This window comes from Peromyscus californicus, unplaced genomic scaffold (genome assembly GCF_007827085.1).
Source record: "Peromyscus californicus insignis strain IS unplaced genomic scaffold, ASM782708v3 Scaffold_10__1_contigs__length_136768540, whole genome shotgun sequence".
Lineage (NCBI taxonomy): Eukaryota > Metazoa > Chordata > Mammalia > Rodentia > Cricetidae > Peromyscus > Peromyscus californicus.
Genome location: NW_026294391.1, coordinates 114,393,065 through 114,419,096, shown reverse-complemented (window position 1 = coordinate 114,419,096; position 26,032 = coordinate 114,393,065). Strand labels below are relative to the sequence as shown.

At 39.1% G+C, this 26,032-nt stretch overlaps 1 protein-coding gene across 1 annotated transcript in view; it reads left to right on the top strand.

Annotated features, from left to right (window-relative positions):
* The window catches only part of Gpc3 (glypican 3), a 346,519-nt gene that overhangs the window by 281,829 nt on the left and 38,658 nt on the right, over positions 1-26,032 (top strand). Inside the window, exon 7 of the mRNA XM_052747238.1 lies at positions 19,281-19,440. Within this exon, the coding sequence (XP_052603198.1) occupies positions 19,281-19,440 (160 nt within the window). The remainder of the gene's footprint in view (positions 1-19,280; positions 19,441-26,032) is intronic.

The window sequence follows — 26,032 nt, the reverse complement described above, 5'->3', positions numbered from 1 at the left end:
CAGCAGCTCACACCTTTAATCCCATCACTTGGGAATAAAGGCAGAGGCAGGTAGATCTCTGAGTTCAGGACCAGCCTGGTCTACAAAGCAAGTTCTAAGACATCCAGGGCTACATGGACAAACCCTGTCTCAAAAGAAAAAAAAATCCAAAATTATTCCACCTTTCCTTTCCTTAGGACTCTCAATACACTATCAGAGCTGAAAAAAGACTTAGGGTTCATGTGGCCCAACTTCCTCTCTGGACATTAGGGGAAACAAAGGCCCAGAGAGGTTTTTTTAAAAAAAGACTCTGACTAACACAAAGGCTGACAGAGCTGAGAATACATGACTGCTTGTCTAGCGCTCACTCTGCTACTACACTGTGCTACCTCATTAGAATATGATCAGTAGGAGCTGGATACATTTGTGACTCCAGGTCAGATTTGTTTATAGTTTATTGGACCAGCAAATAACAGGGGTTTTATTTGAATGTCAGAATATGATTTCTCATAGGTAATACAATTTGTAAGCTGAGCGTGAAATTTAAAACCTGAAATAAATCAGTGCTCACAGCATGTAAGCATGTACAGTAAACTGTAGTCTAACATTTTGTTTTATGTGCAAACATATAACAATTAGATCACATGTATCCACTGAAATTACTTGGTAATTTTGATTTGCATTGGTGGTACAGCAGATTCTGAAGGGAATTTTGATTAGGAATTATCTGGCTTTACTATGTATGATACATCCTATTTGTGAGTGTTATAAACACCATGAAGCTAAATGAAAATCACAAAATAGCTGGCTTGATAGGAAAGGTTGTCTAGAGTATAATGGAAATAAAATTCATGGTGCCTAAGAAGAAAGAAGGCTCTGCAGTCATGCTATCTACTGGCCGATTAATATTTGGTGTGCATGTAGTTAAGGCTGCATGCCATTTACCAGCTTCAAATCCTTTAGCAATCAATCAGTTAGAGTGAAAGACCTGAACCCAACTAGTGTCTCATTTTATAGTTCTCTTCAGAGGTTCTCAGGATATGGACATACTTAAATTGCAGTGTACTAGTTTTGATAGTCACTTGGAAGAAGCCACTAACCAAGTAAACAACACTACTGGTTTGCAAGTGCAAACACTGACGTAAGTAGATAACTTTTAGGATAGTTAAGCAATGGTATCTATATGGAGAGGTTACAAAAATTAATCACTGCAAAAAAAGAGCAAATTTAATTATCATTACAACACTTAAACTGTGGGGGCTGAAGCCCTGGCTCAGGGGTTAAGAGGACTTGCTGCTTGGCCAGGAGGTGGTAGTGCATACTTTTTTTTTTTTTGGTTTTTCGAGACAGGGTTTCTCTGTGTAGCTTTGCGCCTTTCCTGGAACTCGCTTTGGAGACCAGGCTGGCCTCGAACTCACAGAGATCCGCCTGGCTCTGCCTCCCGAGTGCTGGGATTAAAGGCGTGCGCCACCACCGCCCGGCATACTTTTAATCCCACCAGGCAGATCTCTGAGTTCGAGGCCAGCCTGGTCTATAGAGCGAGTTCCAGGACAGCCAAGAGTATACAGAGAAACCCCCTGTCTCGAAAAACAAAACAAAACAAAAAAATGGACTTGTTGCTCTTCCAGAGACCCAGGTTTGAGTCCTAGCACCCACATGGAGGTTAACAACTCCATAACTCCAGTTCCAGGGGATCTGATACTCTCTTCTGACCTACCTGGGCAGCAGGCACACACATGGTACACATAAGTACACATACAGGCAAAACACATATACACATAAAATTAATAAATCTAAAAAATATTTGAAGATGTTTGTACCTCTCTTCATAAGAGATTGATCTTTTGTGTTTCTGTAATAAGTTACCTGGTTTTGGTATGGGCAATACTGACTCCGTAGAATAAGATGGGAATTACTCTTCTATCGATATGGAAATAAATATAAATGATTGTTTAACAACTGTTATAATTGACTAGTGAAATAAATGTTCCTGGGCTTCCCTTTGCAGGAAGACATTTTTCAGTTACAAAATCAATCTTTTATTTTGTATTAGTATTCAGATATTTCCTTTGTTCCCACCTTGAGTCAATAGTTTTACTAGTAGAGAGTTGTCAATTCATATAAACTTTTCAGTCTGTTGACATACAATGTTCATATTCCAATCTCAACACATTCCACAATTCTGTAAAGTCAGTAACAATGTGCTATACTGTGTAAGAACCAACCTTTGGTCTTGGGAATTTCCTCTGGGTTTTTGCTTGTTTTGTTGTCTTTCATTTTGTTAGCTTTAATCTTTCTTGTGCTAGAGATTGAGCCCAGGGCTTCGTATGTTCTAAGCATACACTGTATACCACTAAGTTACATCACCAACCCCTTCAAGTCCTTATTTACTTTCTTTCATCTTGTTTTAGGTTATTTGGTTCTTTTTTAGTTACTTAAGGTAGAAGGGTAGGTTATTTCTTTCAGATCTTTCTCCTTTTATTTTAATAGCTAATTTTTTTCAACATTGCTTTTGCTGTATCCTATAAGTAGTATATTGTATTTATAATCTCATTCTATCCAAATATTTTCTAATTACCCTTGTTTTTCTCCTTTTGTTCACTTTAGACAGTAATGACAATTTTCAAGTCATTGTGAATTTCTCAAATTGTCTTCTATTACTGTGTGTGTGTGTGTGTGTGTGTGTGTGTGTGTGTGTGTGTGTGTGTGTGTGTTGTTTCATTATGATCTGAGAGCAAACCAATATGGTTCTAAATACTTAATTGTTGAGACTAATTTTATGGCCTGGAAGATGTTCTGTCCTGAAGAATGGTCCATGTGCATTTGAGAACATATGTATTCTGCTATTGTTGATGGAAGCCTTCCATAGATGTCTGTTAGGTAGAGTTGGTAACTAATGTTATTCAAGTCATTTCCTCCCCATCAATCTTCTAAGGATTCTAATATTTAATATGAGACATTCAAATTTCAACTTATTACTTTTAGTTAATTTTATCTTATTTGTGTTTGTGTGTAAAAACACGGGTACCCAAGGAGGTCAAAGAGGGTGTCAGATTCCCTGAGCTCTAGCTCATATGATTGTGAGCCATCATACATGGGTGCTGGGGAACTGAACTCAGGTCTTCCGAAAGAGCATCAAGTGCTCTTAACTGCTTAGTCATCTCTCCAGCCCCCTTAGTTAAATTCTCTGTCCATAAGGAAGAAACACGAGAGATTTTTTAAATTAATTGATATTTGTAGAACTATTGTACTTACAAACACCACTCTCTTATAGTTTCCAAAGCACTTACTAAGTTTATTACATTGAATCGTATGTACAGCCTGATACTTTTGCCAGGACAAAGCAATCTATTTTTATTGCTATTTTATGGATGAGAAAACTGCAGTTCCTATTGCAATGGCTCTTTCCATGATACCATATGTTTTATGTGTTTCCCTGTCTTCCACATAGCTTGGTACCATTCATAATTCCCCTTTGTTGTTTTATGTACAAACTCAGTTTCATTTTCTTTCATATTTTGTACTTGACCTTGTTCCAGATCATGATTGTGTGATTGTGTGATTGTGTGTGTGTGTGTGTGTGTGTGTGTGTGTGTGTGTGTTTGTAAAATCTCTTGCCACATTTTTACTTAATTCTTTGGTGAAGCAAACTAAGTAGGACAGCAGCCACATTCACCAAAAGCTATACATGTTGAGATATACTTCTAACCCTTAAAATGATCTTCATTTGTAGTCAGGTTTATTTTACATCTTCCTTAACTGTAGCTGATTTCTTTATGTTTTTATTTTTAAAATGCAAAAGCTTTTTGCTTATCACATGGGGAATTTCAATTAATATTTAAAAGCAGAAGTAGACAGCTGCCAATGTGAAGTAAATACAGGGACATCCAAAGATATTTCACCCACACCAAAATATCTCTTCATCTCGCGTTTCCTTTCATGTCTTCAGTGATCCATTCTCACAAGGCCATGTGTTAAGGGCATAGTTTACCAGAGAGGAGCCATCTGTAAAGTTGTTATTAATCACCGTTAACAAAGAAATCTAGCATTTACTGTTGTCTGTATTCCCAGGTACCATACCAAATTACTTCTTTGTGAATTACTTCTAAGTAAGGCAGTTCATATGCTCTCCATTTGGTAAATGGAGCAGCTAGTACTTGGAAATTTTAAATCATGAACAAGATCTTGAGTGAATTTAAAGATAGGCTTTGGCAGAGTGGAAGACCTGATATATGGATGTGGCACCACAGTTAGATGAGTGCATTGACAGACTGTGTATATTCAAGGAACCACTGGAAAAGACTCGGTCCTCTAGAGAGAAGACTAACCATGTCCAGTTGTAAGCATTGTTTCCTTATTATTTCCCAGTCAGCTAACCAAAGTAGTACAAATGTGCTGTGAATTACAGGGGTGTAGTAAAGCAGGGACATGAGGAATAAGGGACATGTATAACTCTTTTCCATAGAGCTCAGAAGGGAAATTCACAGAACCATACAGTGTTTAGGTGCAGCTCTCCAAAAGTATGGTAATGTTTCTAAATACACAGGTTTGACCCATATAAAGGTGCTAATGTCTAAATGCTTAAAGTGAAGGAACTGTTTTCCCAGTTGAACTAATGGAAACGAGATTTGACTCCTGGCTTGAATGCCTCGGAAAAAGAAATCAATGTCAAACTGGGGTAGGGGGAAGCAGGGACATGGTTTAGGATGGTGAAGGACTTCGTTAGTGACATTTGCCTTCTCTAACCCCTTGCAGCCCTCCAGGGTTGACATTACTTGTTACAGCATTTAGTACTTTCTTTCCACTAATCAAGCTATCTGTATAGGCATGAATATTTCTGCTTATGAATTTCTGGCCACTCTTTCTCTCTGGTGTTATGGGGAGTATGTTTGTGGGATAAGGTCTCTGTACTGTTGTTTCAGATGATGATGTCAGAATGTAGTTTGAACTCGTGGAGTCACTATGGACAGTTTTGCCATTGGTTGCACTATCTATGTTCCTGCCTCTTTTCAGAAACAAAAATGCTAAATAGCAGCCATCTGAAATGTTAGAATAGTCCTTAAATAAAGTAAAGAAAGTAGGAAACAAAATATAATTGTGTTCAGCTAAATTCACATGCAAGGATTCGTTATGATTAAGACTTGCTAAAGTGTTTGAAAAGATGAATAGGAGGGGGAAAGGAAATGGCTAGATATGTTGGCAGATTGGTTTAGACAGCTCATCAAGAATGGATAAATATGAAGACTTTGGAAGGTTATAGGAGTTAATGACTCATATATGAAAATCACAAGTCCTCTTAGTACACTGTGTGTTGTGGGGTTTTTTTTAATTATTATTTTGTTTTGTTGGTTTGGTTTTGGTTTTTCAAGACAGGGTTTCTCTGTGTAACAGCCATAACAGTCCTGGAACTCACTCTGTAGACCAGACTGGCATGTGTTGTGTTTTTGAAAAGGCGCACACACACACAAAAGAATTTCATTTTTATATTGATTTGTCTTTATTCTTGAGACTTTTATACCTGTGTATAATCAAATATGGTCATATACACACTTGATTTCCCTTCTTCAGCTCCCAGATCTCTTTCGAATTTGAACTCAGTGGTTATATCCACAAAAAGAATTTTTTAGCTAGTTTTAGTCCACTACATTTCCACACATACTAGGCAGAACCTTCTTGGGAACCATATGTTTTTAATGGCAGGAGAACTTCTTTTCCCACTTAGCAGATTGAAACTCATTTTGTAGCTCTCAAGTCCCTTTGCCTCTTTTTCACCAACCTGAACTGAATCTCCTGTGCAATCTCTAAGGATTAGGCAGACATCTAGCATCCCTCAGAATCTAAGTCTAAAAATCTGGTTGTGTGGTTGGAAGACGCTCTATCTGTTGCCTGTATGGACTTGCTGTCCTCATCTGTAAAATCAGGGCATTGGACTTGGACTATGTAATCACTCAAATCCTTTCTAAGTCAGTACTCCTTGTTTATTCCCTTAGTAAGATACTGAATATAGTACTGAGCACTTCTGTGTGTTCAAAACAGCTAATAAATCCTTTTTGTCCACACTGAATATCATCCTCTGAGAGGTGAGGTTTCTGTTTTTTACCCACCTTGTTTCCTGTCGCATCTAGGTAGGGCACTCAATTTATGTCTTCAAAGATCAAAATTATCGCAGTATCCAGAATCATTAAATGAACACAATGCTTGGAATGTGTGAATGCTACCCATTATAAGGTTAAATGTTATAGGAGAGGGAAAGGGGAGACGTTAATTGAGTATAGCTGCCAGGAATCTCAAAGTATGGTGGAGAAACCCATGTCCGAACTGGTCAAGACATTCCTCCATGTTGAGCTCAGTGACGAGAAACAAAGACAGGTGGAGCTGTTGATATGTGTCGGCTGTCATTCATTATGAGTTTTCCTTTTCCGCTCTCACACTTACATTCGCTTATCCTGCCATTCTATCATCACCATCATCGTCACCAAATCGTTTTGAGGGGTGGGGAAAGAGTCCAGCTTAGATGGCCAGCCAATTACTCAAGTCTCAGAAACAAGCAAAATGTGCATGCCATATTCACCAGAGAGCCAATGGAACAAAGAATTTACCCTCATCTCCACTATCATACACATAGCCAAATAGCATAAGATCTAGCTCTCCCCAACACTGAGGATATATTGGCTGGCCTTGGCTACATAATGCTTTTCCCAGACCTTGTGGTTAAATTCTAATAAGCTTCTTAGGAAAACCAAGGGGCCTATCTCAGGAATGGACTCCTAGGCAGAGCCAGTAGGAGAAATGGTAGATGTGGTTTAGAATGAAAGAATAAGAAGAAATGATAAAAGAGACCCGGATACTTTAGAGGAGCAAAATTAACCCCAAGGCCAACATCCTCCAAATGAACCAGTTCTTAGCTTAGGGACTCAAAGGTGAATGTGAAGGTTGGTTTAGGCAAGTGCTAAATAGCATTTTTTTGTAAAGGTTAGTTTGTGCAAGTGTTAAGTCAAAAATATTTCATAGGCTTACAATCAACCAAGCAGAAAGTATTACTGCTTTAAAATCCTTTGTAAGTATATATGGAATTTAGTAGAGTGACAATGACTGCCAATGTCAATAAATAATAGATGCAAAGCAACTAGACTTTATTAAAAGACTGTTCAGTAAGGGATTCCAGCAAGCCAATGAATACATTCAATATCTTATTGGGTGGGCTTTATTTGAAGTGTTTTGCTTACAATGTACTTTTATAACCAAGGACTGGTGGTACAGCTCAGTGGTGGAGTACATGCATAGGACTCTAAATTTGACCTCTAACTCTGAAAAAAAAAGGGGGGAGGGTTGTCCTAAGTAGTCACCAAATGCAGAGTTCAAATTCCTTCTCTATTGGAAAATACCAGAAGTTCCATTTCACATTCCTTCATCCACTGGTTGACCTTGCCATTCAAATCAGTTAAAGTACAGAAGAAAAACTACACCGGAAGGCAGTAGTCAATCACTTGCTCGATGCTGTACACAGCTAAGCTTGCCAGTGGTACAGTGAGGAGTCCAGTGCTTAAACGTTCTTCTGTGATCACAGTCTATGGAACCGTGGTGGCGAATTCTGGATCTTTATTGCTGCATTTTCCAAACAAAGCACTTTTTTTTCTATTTAAAATAATTATTCAAGTCGGGCGGTGGTGGCGCACGCCTTTAATCCCAGCACTCGGGAGGCAGAGCCAGGTGGATCTCTGTGAGTTCGAGGCCAGCCTGGTCTCCAAAGCGAGTACCAGGAAAGGCGCAAAGCTACACAGAGAAACCCTGTCTCGAAAAACCAAAAAAAAAAAAAAAAAATACATTTGTCTATTTCTTTGCCATTCCCACTAAGCACTGACCTCTCTAAAGTAAGCCTTGGAACCTCCATTCCGTGTCTCCATATCTAGATATAGTAGGAGCTCAGAAAATGATATTGTTATGAGTAAATTAATTAGCTACCTCTTCCTTTAGAAAGCAGATAGGAGCCACTGGAACAAAAGAATGCAATACAGGTCCATTTTAAAGAAGTGGATTCATGCGGGGCGGTGGTGGTGCACGCCTTTAATCCCAGTACTCAGGGGGCAGAGCCAGGCGGATCTCTGTGAGTTCGAGGCCAGCCTGGGCTACCAAGTGAGTTCCAGGAAAGGCGCAAAGCTACACAGAGAAACCCTGTCTCGAAAAACCAAAAAAAAAAAAAAAAATTATTCAAGCTTTTACTTAAGGAAGCGTGAAAGACGTATGAGCACTACTCTTTGGTTTCTCCTCTTTTAGCCTTTAAAGCTGTATGATGAGATGTGAAGATTGTAATGATTCTGCTCCTGTTCCCCACTTCCTGTGACAGCCCACTTCCCCTCTGGATTCCATAGCCTCAAAGTTAGAAAGAGAAATGTCTGAAATTCTCTGACCTCCAGGGAAACTGACTAATCTGTATGGTTTCCCATCAGGTCCCAGCTCATTTACTTGTACCAGATGCCTTGTGCCATTTATTTTCCTTCAGAATACTACAGTGCTACCTTAATTATTGGAAATATTTTAAAATTTCTATTTTTCAGATGGTATGCCAAGGAGAAAAACTAGTTTTTACTGGAAAATAAAACTATCTGTAAAGCCTGATTCTAGATTTGGTCTTGCAAGGAAGGAAGAATCTTTGGTGGGGAAACTGTCAGCAGCCAGAGGCCTTCAGGAAGAATAGTGAAGCTTCATCCCCTCAGCTGTTGAGGTTGACTCTTCAAGCCCAATGCCTGATGACATGGTTCATGCATAGAAGCTATTTTTAGAGGCAAGAGTTCTCATTTCCCAAAAGTATAACCACAAGATGTCTATTTGGAATGGATCACATTTATGCACTCAGACAGTAGTAAATGTTCAGATCATGCTGGTGCAACCTCAGCTCCCCAAGGAAATACAGAATATCTCGGTACACTCTCACCCTGGGACCCTTTGCCTTCTGTCAGTGGTACTCATCTCACTGAGGTGATTCCTCTGGAAAGCAAGCAGTGGCATGGGGTTTCAAAGATGCCTTTGAAGCAGGTTTTCCTTCCACAAAAATAAAGTGATATTTCATCCTTATATCTTTTCACGGTGGTTTCAAACTGATACAGGGAGAAGCATGCCTATAATCTTCAGTAAAGGGGATGCTCAGGGTCAAAGGCCTCCAAAGCAAAGCTGGATTTGCTGGCCTGCCTTTCTATTACCTTCCTAGGCTTGCATTTTGCTGCTAAACCTAGCCAGTCAGCCTAACTGTGATAAGCGTCTTGGTGCAAGTTTTCTTATAACTGCAAGTCTGTGGGGCTTTTGGTTCCTAAAGCAGAGGCTTACTCAAGTAAAGCTGGAGACCCTTGAGGAGGGAGTCACAGAGCCCATAATTAACATACTGGCAGACTGACCTAACAAAGAAAGTATTTGGCTATGGATTGGGAAAGGCTCACTAGTTGCTATGGGAGCCTCATTAAGCCATTTAGGTCTTAAGGTAACTATTATATCCTTTTGGGCTATTTGGCTCATTCACTTAAGAATATCAATTGTCGCTGGGCGGTGGTGGCGCACGCGCCGGGCAGTGGTGGTGCACGCCTTTAATCCCAGCACTCGGGAGGCAGAGGCAGGTGGATCTTTGTGAGTTCAAGGCCAGCCTGGTCTACAGAGCGAGATCCAGGAAAAGGCACAAAGCTACACAGAGAAACCCTGTCTCAAAAAAACCAAAAAAAAAAAAAAAAAAAAAAAAGAATATCAATTGTCTCCCCTCCTCTTCGACTTTACCTCACTTTGTCAGAGGGAGGGGATCCAGCATCTGGAGAGAAATATGGCATCCGCCTCAGAGGATAACCCAATAAAGTGAATGGTGGCAGGCCCTCAGTCACTCAGCCTATGTGTGTATCTGGCCTAGCTGTCTGGCCTCTCCATCCAAGGCTCCTCGGTGAGAATGAGCTATTAGTATACCAGGGCAATAACAGTGGAAGAGATAGTGGCTGGAATACATAAAATTCACTGCATACAGTTATTTTGGGAGCCCATTAGTTCGTCCTTCCTTTCCATTATCGTCCAGATCCTGTGCCTGTCCCAAATCAGTGCTGGAATGTAAAGTCCCTCTTTTTCGTCACTTTTCCAAACCCTAGCTAAACCTTACTGTAGATATCCCTTCATAAAGTTTTTATTTTGTTTTCAGAGACAGAATCTCAGTATGTATACCAGCCTGGCCTCAAACTTGTCATTCTTCTGATTCAGTCTCCTGATTACTGGGATTCCGGGTATGTGCCACCATGTCCAGCCTTTTTACAGGCATTTAGGCTAAAAACACATATTGCCTAATATCTCTCCCTAGTCCAGCTTACTACTTTTGTAAAACAAAGCTAATGATGTCTCTGCTGTTGCCTCATAGGGTTCTGGAGAGGATCAACTGAGAAGACAGATTAGAAAGTGGTTTTAATTATTAAAATAATGCTAGTAGCAATAACAAAATAACTTGAAGAGAGTCATGATCCCCATAATTAGCTCTACCTGAATAGCAACCTGTACCTAAAATTCTCAGAATTGATTCTGTGCTTTTTAAATATGTAGTTTTTAATATGTAATGGTAATAGATTTATTGTGTGAGCTATGTGCCACACACTAAGCTTAGGGCTTTATTCAATCCCCATAGTTACACAGTGTGAAAGACAAGTGGAGGTATTACCATGTCTGTCTCATAGACAAGAAACATAAAGCTTAAAGAAGTTAAATAATTTGTTTACAGTACTAGGGGTGGTGGGTGATAGTGTCCAGATTTCAAGGCAAGTTTTCTGACTCCAGAGTATAAGCCTTTAGCCCCTGTGGTATGCTTCCTCTCTAAAAAAGACTAAAAGGCTGTACGGTTCTAAGATAGCAACTGAACACCCTTGATCTGGTCTTTTGAAACTTGAAATGCTCCAAAATCCAAAACCATTTTGAATCCCAACATGACAGCATAAGTACAAAACTTTACAGCATGATACTTTGTTTCGTGCATGGAAGTGGTGAAAACTCCATTTGGGCAGTGTGCATAAGGTAACTATTGCATACAAATGGATTTTGTATTTAGACTTGGGTCCTATCCCTAACATACCTCCTTGTGTATTTAGAAATATTCTAAAGTCCCTGGTTCCAAACATTTCAGTTAAGGCAGACTCAACTTGTATTATTTGGCCATTATTGGAAAAAATCTAGAGGTAGTAAATTGCTTCCTAAAACTAGAGAACCATCATCTCAAATGGTTTGAATTCCATGAAGTCCATCCATGGTGCTTTTGTCACATCCCAGTTTGTCTTAGAATGCAGACATTTGTTCAGAGGAGAGACTTATCCTCGTACATTTTAGTGTTTCCTTACCAAGATAAAGTGGGACTCGCGGAAGTCCGGAGTGGCGGGCAGAGAGAGTAGGTGCAAAGGCCAAGAGGTGCATGCGGCAGCGTTCAGCCAGGAGCCCCTATGGAAGCACGTCTCCCAGCAGTCACACTGCTACTCCCTTTTCTAAACATCCTTGAGTGCTTCCTTGGTTCACAGGCCTGTCTATCTTACTGGGAACATTCAGATGGGTTTCCTCATACTTGGAAAGATCCCACCCAGAAGATTTTCTGGTACCTTGGTGTGTGGCCACAACACTTCATGTGGCATTACTTTACAAGGCATATCCAACAAGCCCTTTTACATCTGCTGGTATGGTGGGGCCTGCTGTCCCTCCTCACTTTCTTCTTCCTTGAGAGCATTATCATCCTGAACCACAGTGTACAGATGTCAGAAAACTTAATACCTTGCCAGGAAATTTACTAAGCATGATATATGTGTTTGTTTTTCTATGTCCATTCATCCATTTAATGAACATTTATTGAATATTACCTTACTTCGTGACAAATGCCATGCTAGACACAGGTAATCAAGACAGACTATCAAGGCAGACTGTATTACTTCTTTAATCTATCAGAGATACAACAGGAAAATGTATAATTACAAATTGTAAAAAAATTCTGTGAGAAGAAGCATCCACAGAACTCTAAAATGTAAATACTGATACTTTTTATTTATTGAAGAATGAATTGGGCCCCATTTTACAGGGAAGAAAGCTCAGTGAGGCTAAGTGACTTCTCTAGAGTTTCACAGCTAGTAAATTGGCTGGGTAGAGATTTAAATCCATGCTGGTTATATTCCAAAGCTCACACTCTTAACGGCTATGCGGCATGGCCTTCTCAGTGTGGGAAGTGCATATATATATATATATATATATATATATATATATATATATATATATTCTAACCATTAATTCTAACCTTGTGCATTTGGGGTTCTGGCTTCATCTCAAAAGTGTGGAATTGCAATTGTTTCCAATTACTTGTGGCTGTGGTTTGGTGCATTTGTTCAAAGAAAGTGTGCATGCAAAGCAGGGGTCACATGCTAGGCCTTGTGGATGTGCACAATGTGTAAATCATACTGGCATTCCAAAAAGTCCAAGATTCATTGGAGTCACCACATTTGTTTCCCATTAGCTTATGTTACTCAAATACAAACAGTAAAGCATGTGTTTACATTACTGTGGACATGGAAAGCCAGACCCCCAAAACATTCCTTGTAGGTTGTATAAAGCGAAGCACCCAAATAGTTCCAAATAAGTTTTGAAAGCCCAGCTTTATAGCTTTAAAATGTAACCTGGATTCCCCACAATAAAAAAATGCCTAGAAGAGGGACTGTGAGTAACTCAAAGAGACACCAGCTAAATCCCCAAACTATGTATCAAACCCCATATTTACAGTATCTATTTTGTTACTTATCCTTTATTATTTTGTGAATGCTAAAAAGCTTAAAATCAAGAAAACTTTTAGCTGTGTAGCAGCAGGAATGGCATTTTTCATTCCATCCAGCTGTCCAAAGCTTTTCAAAACAAACCCATTCATGATGAGACCGTTAGGTTATTTAAGACACAGTGGATGGAAAGCAAGCTGAAGCCTCTAGTGTCGTTAAGAATACAACCTAATTGCCCCTTCTTTTTTGTTCCTTTGTTTTTGAAGCAAAGGTCTCACTATGAAGCTTTGGGTACCCTGGAACTTCCTATGTAGACCAGGCAAGCCTTGAACTCATAGAGATCCAACTACCTCTGCCCTAAGTTGCTGGAATTAAAGGCATGCACCATCATACATGATTTTATTGCCCTTTCTTCATTTTCCCACCCAATAGTAAAAGTCTTTCCCATCAAGTTATAGTTAACACATAGCCTCTGAAAAAAATGCCATAGGATAAGAAGTTACCTGAAATTAAGGCAATCAAGTTGACAAAGGGAAACTGAAAGTCTAAGTTATACATGTCTTTACGTTATAGTATTTTTCTTGAAGAGGTCTGGATTTGAGGACTTAAGGATTTTTTTTTTTACTAAGATCCTTATCGACTATCCAGTGACTTAGTCTTGTCTACTAGCTGAGGTTCAGAGTGTTCCCTTGATGCAGAAAATGGGAATGGCAGTCTTCCCCATCACACAGCATTCAAAGACCATGTGAGAGAACATGTGCTCAGTCCCAGCACAGTGTGAGGCTGATAAGACCCTTGCCCTTACAATAAGGACAGTAACAAGAGGCACATTGTCTGTACCATATAGACAGATGAAGACTTGTTGCTCCCATGGGCCTCATTTCAGCATATTTGATCCCAATAAGAACAAGAAGTATATTATTCCTATCTTTGTTCTCTTGTCAACCAAGCATGAAAAGAACATTGACCACGTTTGGTTGTCCCATGATGCAGTGCCCTTTTGTGAGCTTGGTTATGTATTTAAGACTGTGAGAGACAGTCTATTCTCTCCTGCACCGCGTTTCTAATTTTCTTAGGTAATTATGTCAGGGTTTCGTTTCCCTCTATTGAATAAACCTCAGTACCTGTATCTAGGCTAACTTTTCAATGTTTCCCTTCATAATAAAATGAAGTCAATCACCTTTGTAGAAGAGGGTTTTCATTCTCCTTAGAGGGGGATTTTTATTAACTATGAGGGCAAAAGGTCATGATGGCCATACCTCAGGGAAAAGAAAAATGCCATTGTGTTTTCCTCTTTTCATAAATTGATTTGAAGAATAATAACAAAGATTCCAACATACATAATCATGTACCATCATACTAACACAATTTATGTTCAAAGCCAGTTCCAGAGAGTCTCTACGAAGCAGAGTAACAGTGCAGAAACCTTTCTTAAAGTGTGACATAAACCTGGAATCCCAGTTACTTAGGAAGCTGAGACAGGAGAATATCTTTGAACCCTAAGCAGCCTGGGAACATAAATAAAACTTCATCTCAACAAACAACAAGAATCTCTTTTCTATGCTGCACCCACATTAAGAGTCTGGCAGATGTGTACATTCCACTGGGATCAGAACTTCGGAGATAGTGACCCTGGTGTTACTTTTGGTTATGGTGTTTTGGTTTTGTCCTTATTTGTCTGTTTCTCTTTGAGATGTTAGGAATCCAACTCAGGACCTCAGGCCTGCCAAGCATGCACTCTTACCACTGAGCTCCATCCCCAGCCCAGTGAGCCTCACTTCCAGCTAGCATCTTTTATAGAAATTGATAACTTTTATAGAAATTTGACACTCATGGCCATGGTGTTGAAGGGCTCTGTGTACACACTCTTTAACCTAGTAATCCTGCTAGAGAAATGTTCCAACTTTTGAGCAACCTGATGAGAACGACTTTGTTGAAAAATCAGAAGTAGCCATAATGTAAACAGTCAGTGCTGAGAAAATGGTTAAGGAAATTTTGATAAATTCCTTAATTGGTAGATGTTTTACCATAGTTAAAATGCTATAGTTATTTCATTTATTTATTATAAGACTTCTGTGAGGCAAACATTACTTCTCACATTTTGTTTTAGGAATATTAGGCAGCTTGTCTGAAAATAAAGTTTTAATTACTACAAAAACCAGGATTACAACCCAAGTATGTGCGATTAGAAAATTCAAGATTTACTATATAAAAGTCATCAATTTAAAACCTTTTTTAAAAACCCCATATTAGAGTTTTACACATAAAGAGCTTTCCCCCTTGTTTCTCTTTCCCATTTCTTTTCCATACATATGTTGTATTCATCAGCTTTCTGTTACTATGACAAAATACCCGAGATAATCAACTTAAGGATGAAGGGTTTCTTTTCACTCATGGTTTCACAGGTTCCAGTCCATGGTCAATTGGCTCTATTGCTTTTGGGTCTGTAGAGAAGCAGAACACCATGGCAGTGAGTACATTATAGAGGAACTGCCTCACCTGCTTGGAAGCCAGGAAAGATGTTATGGACAAGCTAAGAACCCAATGTCCTCTTCAAAGGCACAAGCCCAGTGACCTAACTCTTTCAATTAGGCCCCACTCACTTCCTTAAGGTTCTCTCCCCTCCCAATAAGGCCATCTCTTGGGAGTTAAATTTTTACTAGATGAGCATGTGTGGGACATTTCCGACTCAAACTCTGCCAGTAGTGTGAAAAATGGCAGTAGTCCCAACACTTGCAAGACTGAAGCAAGAAGATTATGAGATCAAGGCCAACCTGGACTGTGTAGTAAGATTCTGCCTTAGAACACAAAGAAAAAAAAGAGACGAAAACCATTACATGATACTTACACGTTTAAAAAATAGATTCTAAAATAAAATCAAGACCTAGATATGGTGGCATATGCTTATTGTCTCAGCATTCTGAAAATTAAGATAAGAGAATCCAAAGTTTGAGGCCAAACCTGGGATACATAGCAAGACTTTATCTTAAAAACAATGCATAAATATATACTTATTATTCTTAGCCAACTATAACAGAGGGTAGCAGCTAGAGAAAATGCTCGGTTGTAAATTGCCTTGTTCATTTTGCTATATGTGAAGCAATGTGTGGCAGATACTTCACATTTAGAGCCTGGCTGTGTGGACAGTGGATGCAACAGTCAGATTTGTATTTTAATAATATTTGACATTGCTAATCACTGTTCTGAGCCAAGGGCTTATTTTCAAAAGCTGACAGGATACTGTCCTTTGCAAATGACAAACAGTTCATCAACAATACTAAGCCCTTTGTGTTACCTGTGCTTATGCACTGGTATCTCCCAATCTTTTTATAAAGTGAATGTTAAGTCTGAAAGACATTGTAAATAGCAGGAGAACAAAAAGGTCAGTATTGTGAAATGGAATTAGCTGATTGGATTTCTGAGCTAAATCCATAGTCATTTATTGGCAATTGTCCTCAGACCCATTGTCCTTCTTCCGACACTCTTCTTCCATCTCTTGTTTAAGAATTTTGTATCAACAATAGTTTTCTTGATTTGAATTTGTTTTGTTACTTTGTGAGGGCTAGACTCTTCAGCAGGTATCTGTGTGAAATCATTAGAAAATATGTCATAATCTCCCTTCCATGTTGGAGTTGTCTCCAAAATGAACATAACTGAACACCCAAAGTAGTATCCTTCTTGGCAAAATTTTAAAGCCTTCTTTTTAATTTCACCTTATTTAAACAGAGCTCCCCAACAATATTGGGGACATTGTACAAAGGGTTAGAAAATAGTCTCTCAAATATGCTACTGGTCTTAGCCAGGGTCATCCAAAAGGGTTTCAGCTGGGCTACTCTTCCAGAAGACCCAGATTCAGTTCTCAGTGCCCACAAAATGGCTCATAACCACCGTAACTCCAATTCTAGGGTATCAGAAACCATCTACTGGCCTCTTCAGGCACCAAGCATGCACATGACACACATATGCACATGCATATATGTAATAAAATAAATCATTTTAAAGGGGGGTTTTGATGTTCATTTCTAAGTTCTTCTACAATTAATCCTGGTTTTAAGGGGTTTTTTTCCCTTTTCTATCCAGTTATGGAAGTAACTTTAAAGATCTACCATGTCACTTCATTTTGCTTCAATTCAATAGCACATTTATTGAGTGTCTACTATATACCAGATACTTGGTTAAATGCTATGGGGTTCAAAAACATATAAGATGAAATCCCTAGCAGCTCACAGGCTAGTAGTGGGGGAAAAATCATAAATACACATAAGTAATAACAGATCCACATATAGAAAGTGCCATTTAGGGGGTAGAGATAAAAGAAACACTCATGGGAGATGGAGGGAGAGAATTGTAATGATCATCTGCCAAGAAGACTCTATAAAGGACATGGCACTTGAACTTGGCTTGAAAATCTGGAAACCTTTCAATAGACAGAAATGAGCAACAGCTCATAGTATGTTCTCAGTTAATGTTTACTGAAGGTATTAATAAAAAACCTCAAATGTGAGATGTGCTTGAAAAACAGCAAGTTTACTAATGTATACCTAACCACAAAAACTCGTCATGTAAAAAATTCTAATTCAAGCAGTCCATTCTATACACAAAGGATGCATTCTTGGAAATTAACATGAAATGCTTATGTCAAAAGCAATTTTCCCAAAGGAATATGGTTTTAAGGATGGATTGTAGGTTTTAGTTTAACTATAGTGATATTTGTTATAGCATGGACTCACAGTTCTCAAAGAATGGTTTATGGACTCTGGAAGTCCATGAACTCCAGAGAGCCACAAGATCGAAACTACTTTCACAACAATACTAAAAATTTATTTGTTGTTTTTACTGTGTTGGTATTTGCCAAATCTCTGACTAGGGCAAATGTTAGCACCACTATATAAATCAAGGCAGTGATACTAAAATGCAATAGTAGTCATCATAATTGTCATTACATATGTTTGCAGGAAAATAAGTGGCAGTCACCTAAGAATGCTGTTGCTAAAGCTGCGAAAATTACTGATTTTATTAAGCCTCAACCCTTAAATAAAATTTCTTAATATTTTGGGCTATGAAGTGAGAAGTACACAGCATATTTATGCCTCAACTATATATCAATATATACCTCAAGGAAAGATTCTTGTGTGATTATTTGTGTTGTGAACCAAACTTAGTCCCTTTTCATCATTTGTGTTTTGAATTTCTTAATGTTTTGGGTTATGAAGTAGGAAATACACTACATATATATATATATATATATAGCTATATATATATATCAACTATACGTCAATATACATTTCAAGAACTCAATATTTACACGTTATTGTCTTCAAAAGAAACAAAGAAAGGCTGTCAACATGAGGAAAATTGCTATTTGTTGCTAATGATAAGATTCTAGCTTTCAAGAGAAGACTAAGAGTTGTCAAGAGCATGGGGCAGCTGCTCACACAGTGCCCACAGTCCTGCAGTACAATGGGAGTTCTCAGCTTGCTCTCTTCTTTTCATACAGTCTGGGACTCCAACTATGGCATGGTAGCATCCACAGTTAAGGTGGATCTTCTCATCTCTGCTAAAATAATCTAGAAAATCCTTCACAGGCATGCCCAGAGGCTTTCCTCCATGCTCATTCCAAATCTTGTCAGGTTGACAATCAAGATCAACCATCACCAACTCTCATTGAAAAACACAGAGTGGGACTGAGAGGGTCTGTCAGTGGAGAGACTTTGGAATGCTAGGAGTCCCATAAACCTAGGCTACATGCCTAAAAACTCTGCACCAGTCATCAAAACCAACATGTGTCTCTTGCTAAGCATATTAGCTATGATAAAGCAAACTGATTTGAAAGCATCTCACTGAAGCTGCAGGAGAGAACTGTTCATAAGCTTTGTTTTGTCTTTTCCACTGATCAAAATATGGGAGTGACAATTGTAAGTAATCATTAAAATTGAGTGCTACTCACTTATGAGACCATCCTGTCTTCACTCCATTAGGAACAGTTATTGTTTTCATATAACGGAGGTAAATGCTATTCTAGGACAATTTTGTAGGAATTTTTTTTTTTCTAATCTTGGTGTCCTCTTAGATGATAACATATGCTTCACCTGTCAAGTCTTAAGTTCTCTATATGTATTCTCCTACCATAGAGACTCTCAGAAACTTAGATACAATATTATAGAAATGTAAAATACAACGTATCCTCTGGCTTCAATGTGGTTTAAATGGAGTTGAAGGGTGGAGAATCATGTCAAATGCTGTGGAATTGTCTATAAGCTGTATGAAGCTCTAGAATGTATAAGCAATTTACACATAGTTAAATTTGAAAAGTGATTTTTTTTTAAATGCAGGCTTGCTATGTTACACAAACTAGTGTTGAACACTGGACTCAGGCAATTTTCCGGCTTCAACCTCCCTCTTAGCTGGAACTAGTAATGTATGCTACTATGCCCAGTTGAAAACAGTTGTTAAAAGCTGTGTACTTTGTAATACCTCTTATTAGTAATGCATTCTTCTAAACCTATAAGAAAAAAAATAAGGAGAGCTTCTATAGTCCTGTTCTTTTTCTTTCAGCTCCTGAGAACCATGTCTGTGCCCAAGGGTAAAGTTCTGGATAAAACCCTGGATGAGGAAGGACTTGAAAGTGGAGACTGCGGTGATGATGAAGATGAGTGCATTGGAAGCTCTGGCGACGGGATGATGAAAGTGAAGAATCAACTCCGCTTCCTTGCAGGTAACTGGCTGAAAATGGTGATGCTCCCAGAATTCAAAAATCAATTGCTTTCTAGACCTCCACTAAGATTCCTGCAGCACACAGTGCTACAAACTCTTTTAGGAAGAACGCTGCTCTCAAAAAGTGAAGCTCAGCCGGGCGGTGGTGGCGCACGCCTTTAATCCCAGCACTCGGGAGGCAGAGCCAGGCGGATCTCTGTGAGTTCAAGGCCAGCCTGGGCTACCAAGTGAGTTCCAGGAAAGGCGCAAAGCTACACAGAAAAACCCTGTCTCGAAAAACAAAAAAACAAAAAAAAAAAAAAAAGTGAAGCTCTCAGGTGGTTGTTGTTTCCCATCTCTGGCCCTGGGTAGATCAGAAAGGTGTCCTCCTGTTTTCATTGTCGAAAAGTAAATTGAGCTGAGCCATTGGCTCTGTTTTCCCATTGGAGTTGCCCTTGGTTCTTACAAAGAACCTTGGTTATACAAAGAAATTCTACCTTGTGAGTCTTGTGCAAACCTACAGTGAGGCCTGGGGCTGTAGTTGGGTAGAGCACTTGTATCTCATGTATGAGGTACTAGGTTTAATCCCCAACATCACAAACAGGGAAGTAGATCAACAATGGAATAACTTTAAAGGCAGAGTTATATGTTGACTTTTCTGTCTTCAAATGGCATGTCTGTCATTTTCTTTCCTCCCAGCAGTCTGATATAGATAGGCTACAGGGCATCACTGTACAGCTATGTAAAAACAACAGCAGTAGAAAAGGCAATACCAGGGATGCTGGAGTCAATGAGGAAATGCAAAAACATGTGGTGTGCCTCAGAGTTTCTGAGTCCTTTCATATCAACAGGTATTCTTCTGTTATCAAGTTTTTCCTAATAAAGCTGGGCTCAGAGAAGGAATGGCTCTAAACGGGAGAGACGGACTTTTACTACCTTGTCTTTCCTCCTCCGTGCATTGCTTCTACCTGAAACTCTGTTGTCCAAGGTTCTCTAAGATCTTCATTTCCTGTTTCTCCCATAGCTCTACTGGTTTACATCTTTAGACCATTGTCCATGTTTATGTCTAGAAAGATAAGCCTCTTTTCTTCATTCTTAAATCATACTTGTCCCTCACAATACATTTCACATAGGATTCAGGGTTAAGAAAGTCAGTTTTGGTACAGAGCAAGCATATATTTGGCTTCTTCTTCCTACATATTAGTATGACTTAAAACAAATTTACTCAAATTTTATTACCTCCTTTCTAATTCTCCAACTCTTCATCAAATGGGGATCATAACCTAACCTCGTGGGTCTATTGCAGGAATATGTCAAGGGAAAAGGTGACAGAGCATATAGCACCATATTTGGCATGTACTATCATATACTAGGTGCTACATGGCTGTTAGTTTCTCTCCTCAAATATTTTAAAACCAATGGTTATTTTATAAAAAAAAAAAAAAAGGAATTCTCTGAATTATTGAAATAAGTTCTGCTAATGCTTTCAAGGCATACTCTATGACAAAGCATTTACCACCATATTTGGCATGTACTAGCATATACTATGTGCTCCATAATTTTTGTTTCCCTCCTGAAATCTTTTACAACCAATGGTTATGTTTTTAAAAAAGAATTCTCTGAATTATTGAAGTAAGTTCTGCCAGTGCTTTCAAGACCTACTCTAGAGCAATTCCTAGTTCCATGGGGCAGAATTAGGACTGAGACCCAGGCAGTCTGGTTTCAGAGGCTACTCTTGAACAAGTCTACACAAATGTTTTACTTGCTCCTCAATGTAGCCATGAAAATATGAAAGTCAGTTTTGTATTATTCTACAGATTGAACATGCTTTGTGTAAGGTCTTAAAATCCAAAATACCATGAAATTCAAACCCTTCGAGTGCCAACACAATGCTCAAACAGTGTCAAATATTTAGATAAGAGATGTTCAACCAGTAAAGACCACACAAATATCCTATAATTGGAAAAACTTCAAAACCCGAAGCACTTTGAGTCCTAAGCATTTTTGGTTAGGGATGCCCCCAACCTGTATCTAGCAACTTTTGTAGCCATCTGAATTATAAAGGTTGCCTAGATGATTCACCAAAATGTTCTCTCATCCCAACACTGGCCCTTAGGACATAACACCATTTATACTTCTCCAGAAAAGTCTCTCTGCTTATTCCAACTCTTGATTTCCTGCCTGTTAAGACTTGTCCCTATCCATTTTTTTAAGTTCTATAGTTCCAAGGTGACCTAACTTTTGTAAGCAGTGTTTGGCATTGGTCCTTGTCAAAGGCTTTGTCAAAATGTACTTCTATTGCACCCTTGGTTTCCCTTTCAAAGAATTCTAGTCAGTTTGTTAGGCATGATTAGCCTTAGGGGCTTTGTAAAGTGTAAAACACCATGCAGAAAGCAGTTCATTTAATTTACAGGGGAAATTATGCCTTGCTCCGAAGTATTACATGTGCCTACCATGATCAGTGATTCTACCAGCCTGTGGTTCATTGAGTCTCCTTTAAAAAGCTTCTTGGAGAGAAGACTCATTGCCAATCTGTCACACTCATGGCACAATAGCTATTTGGAATGACAGGCTATACACGTTGGTTAGCTGTTATATAATTTCATCCAAAATCTGGGTAGATGCCATGTGGTCCTGGTGATTCATCATCATCCATTTATTTAGTCAACTTGACTTGGAACATGATGTGCATTTACCATTTCATTTAGAACTGCAAATTGCCTCCCCCAGAAGACAACTTGGGAATAAAGAGCATGGCTTAGAGTCTGTTCAATTCTCTTCTATCTTTCTTTTGTCCCTGAACAGACCTTTTACATCATAACCAGTGAGCGATGCTATTGGCTGTCTTTCCTGGCTCACTTCTTCCCTTCTTTTGATACACCGTGTGTAATGTAGTCTACCAGGTTCTATTCTTGGGCGTTGTTTCTAACTCTCTTGTGTCCTAATCAAAGTCCCTTCCACTATTTAGGAGTCAATTTCTCCATCTGTAACATAAAGACAATGCCTAGACAACTCTTACAGACTTGTCTACTGCCAACAGCCTGTGTGCTCATTTCTTTGGCTGGGGTTCCTGGCAAAACATTTAAAAGAGTCTTTGGGGGATATCTTTTTATGCATTTCCACCTAACCTTGCAGGTTCTCTGTTCTCTTCTGAGACATGCTTCCACTTAGAATGGACCTGATTTGCTCTATTCTAACCACTCTGACTTTTCCACTCAGCCTTCTTACAAAGCACTGCTGCACCTAGCCCTCAGCACACTTGTACAGCAGGGTATTACCAAGAAGATTTTATATGTGTCCACGCTTTCTGGGGTATAGTCACTTTTAAAACTCGTCCTAAAGTCTGCCAGGTGCTTCTCTTTTTAATGGTCCTGCTTCCATCCCCTCCTTCTTTTCTTCCATCTTTTTCCTTTGTTTGTGTTTTGCAGATTTTGTTTTGTTCAGGAATGGGCTTGTTATTGATGTTTTGAGGGCTTGTTTGGTTTTTGGATGTTTTGAGACAAAGTTTTACAGTATAGCCCAGGGTGGCCTTGAACTGCCCCATATCCTCCTGTCTCAACTGCGATTATAGATATGTACTACCAAGCCCAGTGAACCACAATTCTGATTTCTAGGTTGAAAATAGAATTCTTCAGAGTTTCTATTCCTTTCTAGTTGTTGACTTTAATACTTTGGTAAGATGGATGTTATACAATGGCTTACCAAGAGTAGTGCATTTTCCTCATCACGAGGGTCTTAGTCCACTTGTGCTGCTATTAACAAATACTTTAGACTGGGTTATTTATAAAGAACAGCAATTAATTTCTCACAGTTCTGGCAGTTAGGAAGTCCAACATCAAAGCAGCAGCATCTGGCATCTGTCAAAGTCCTTGTACTCTTAGATGGTAGAAGATGCAAATGCTGTTTCCTCACCTGGCAGAGGAGATGGAAGGACAAAAGTGAGCACGTCTGGTACTCTCTAGTCCTTTTGTAAGGGACTAATCTGCTACATGGGAACAGAGCTCACACATCCTTATCACCCCTAACACCCCACTTTCTCCACCACAGTAGTGTTATGCTGGGGATTAAGTTTCCGAGTGAATTTTGGAGGGCACATGAGTATTCACATCACAGCATTCATGTACTTCATCACCTCCTTTTTCCACGTGTGAAGAATGGGAGCAACACTCTTTTCTTCTTTTAGAGAATTGTGGACATTTAAAACAAAAGATCCATGTAAAGCATAGAGCTCAGTCCCCAGTACCCCAACACTCAAAACCAGATGCCCGCTATGAAGGGCAGTATTCTCTTGTTTCTGATGATGCTGATAGGATCTCAAGGAGCCTATAGATGTAAACTAGCACTATCTTAGAAACTCACTGTCACTGGGCAGTGGTGGCGGTGCACGCCTTTAATCCCAGCACTCGGGAGGCAGAACCAGGCGGATCTCTGTGAGTTCGAGGCCAGCCTGGTCTACAGAGCAAGATCCAGGACAGGCACCAAAACAACACAGAGAAACCCTGTCTCAAAAAACAAAAACAAAAAAAAAAAAAAACAAACAAAAAAACCACTGTTGTGATAAATGCATGGCATCCTGTCACTTGGGAGATGGAGACAGGATCAGAAATTCAAGGTTATCTTCTAATATATGGCTCCATAGGGAGTTTGAGACCAGCCTGGGCCACATGAGATCTTGTCTCAAAATAAAGACCTGTCCTTTTTGGTTTATTCAAAACACATGACAGGGCTTTAAAACAAGCAGCTAGCCTGCAGCTATATAGCCTGACCTCTTCCTAGTCAACTTGAGTCCAAAGCCTAAACCAGCATTAAAACCAATGGAGTATTTTGTGTCCACAAATATCTCTTCTAAAAATGCTTGCTCTGAAGATACTTCCAGTCCCTCAGACATGCGTGTGGGGACTGCAAATGAAAACCTGTCCTTTGTTCATTAACTAGACAAGTGTGAAGATGAAACCTTAGCCAGTGCCAGGTCCCTTTTATCATTCTTCTCTGTGGGGGTAGGCACTGGACTTTGCCTGTTCACTCATCTCCTCCTAGCAGTCTTGTGGAAGTGGTTATAGGATTTCTCAACCACAGATCCAATAGTTCTGTATCAGATCTTCCTTCTCTTCAGTTAGTTTATACTTTACAGGTAAAATAACAACTTCAAATAAATACTGATTAAGAACTATTTTGAAGCCATGTACTTTTATTTTTTTATTTCTGTTTTTTTTTTTTTTCTTGGAATAGGGTATCACGTACCTCAGGTTGGTATCCCAACACACTACGTAGCCTAGAATCACCTTGAATTGCTGATTTTTTTTCTGTATCTGCTTCCTAAGTAGATTATAGTAGGTTATATGCATGTGCCACCACAACTGACCTCTTTTCCCTCACATTTTTGAAATGATCAAGTACAACCTTATATGTGTACTCCCAGCAAGCTTGTGGTATAACAAAGGGGATGGATATTTCAATGGTGTATTCTTCTAAACTGTCAAGTCAAATCCTAATAAATGTGAGCTGGTAAGCACTATGTATTAAGAAATTCATTGATGGGTTGGTCTAGTGAAAGGGATAAAACCAGCGGAGGAACTTTATGATAGGCCTTTTATCCCAGGTGACATCTTCAGCTAGAGAGCAGCTTATGGAGGAATGAACATCCTGGGTTGTTTTAATGGGAGACATGTCGAATCCAATGTAGAGCTTGAAATACATTAGAAGCAGTAATATATCTATCTATACTGACCAGTTGGCAAAAAATACAGTCAAAACTGTGACAGTTTCCCAAAATGGATTCTGCAGTTTGGACAACCTAGTTTTACTTCCTCTGTACTCTTTGACACTTATGTTGTAGGTTGCTTCTTGCTAAGTAATCCATGTTTGGAACTCTCAGGCAAGATCTTGTACTGACTCTTTCCAAACATTTATTAGGATATCAGTTCCTTGAATACGTAGCTTCAATGCAGAAGGACCTAGTCTATCTGCTAGGAAGTGGATCCTGTCTAATGAGCAACTGGGATGTTCTCACTATGTAGAGCACTGTAACTTGAGATATTAAAAAAAAATCATGGAGTCCACAAAGTCAAGGAAACTAGATCTCAGTTCTGTCTCTGCCTCTTTGCAATGTTGTGACTTTTAGATCTCTGAGCTCCACTAAGCTTCAGTATCTGCATCTCTGAAAGTGCTGATAAAGTGCCTGCCCAGCCCATTTGGATGTTGAAGCACATGAATGGTGGATAGAACAGATTTATAAAATTATAAAACAACAGGCCAGTTTTAAATATCATGACTATCATTTAGTACTATTGGGATCTAAATTATTTTTATTTGCCAAAGCCTTTAACTAAAATAAATTAAGAAAATGTGGTCCAAATGTTCTGTCCAGTAATTTTCATTATGCATGTGTTCTCTTCTCCATCCCCCTCAAAAGGGGGCATTCAGTTACTCATTAATTTGTTTTTAGCCCAGGGTGGTCTAAAGTGAGAAAGTATTTGAACAATGACAACTATGTCTGCCGAGTTCTGCAAATAACCAGAGTATCCACAGTAGTAGGTACCTACATCTTGAAAGAATCACAGCTAGTTACATTTTGTTTTCTTTGGTGGGAGTGGGGCAGTGAGGCAGGGGTGGAC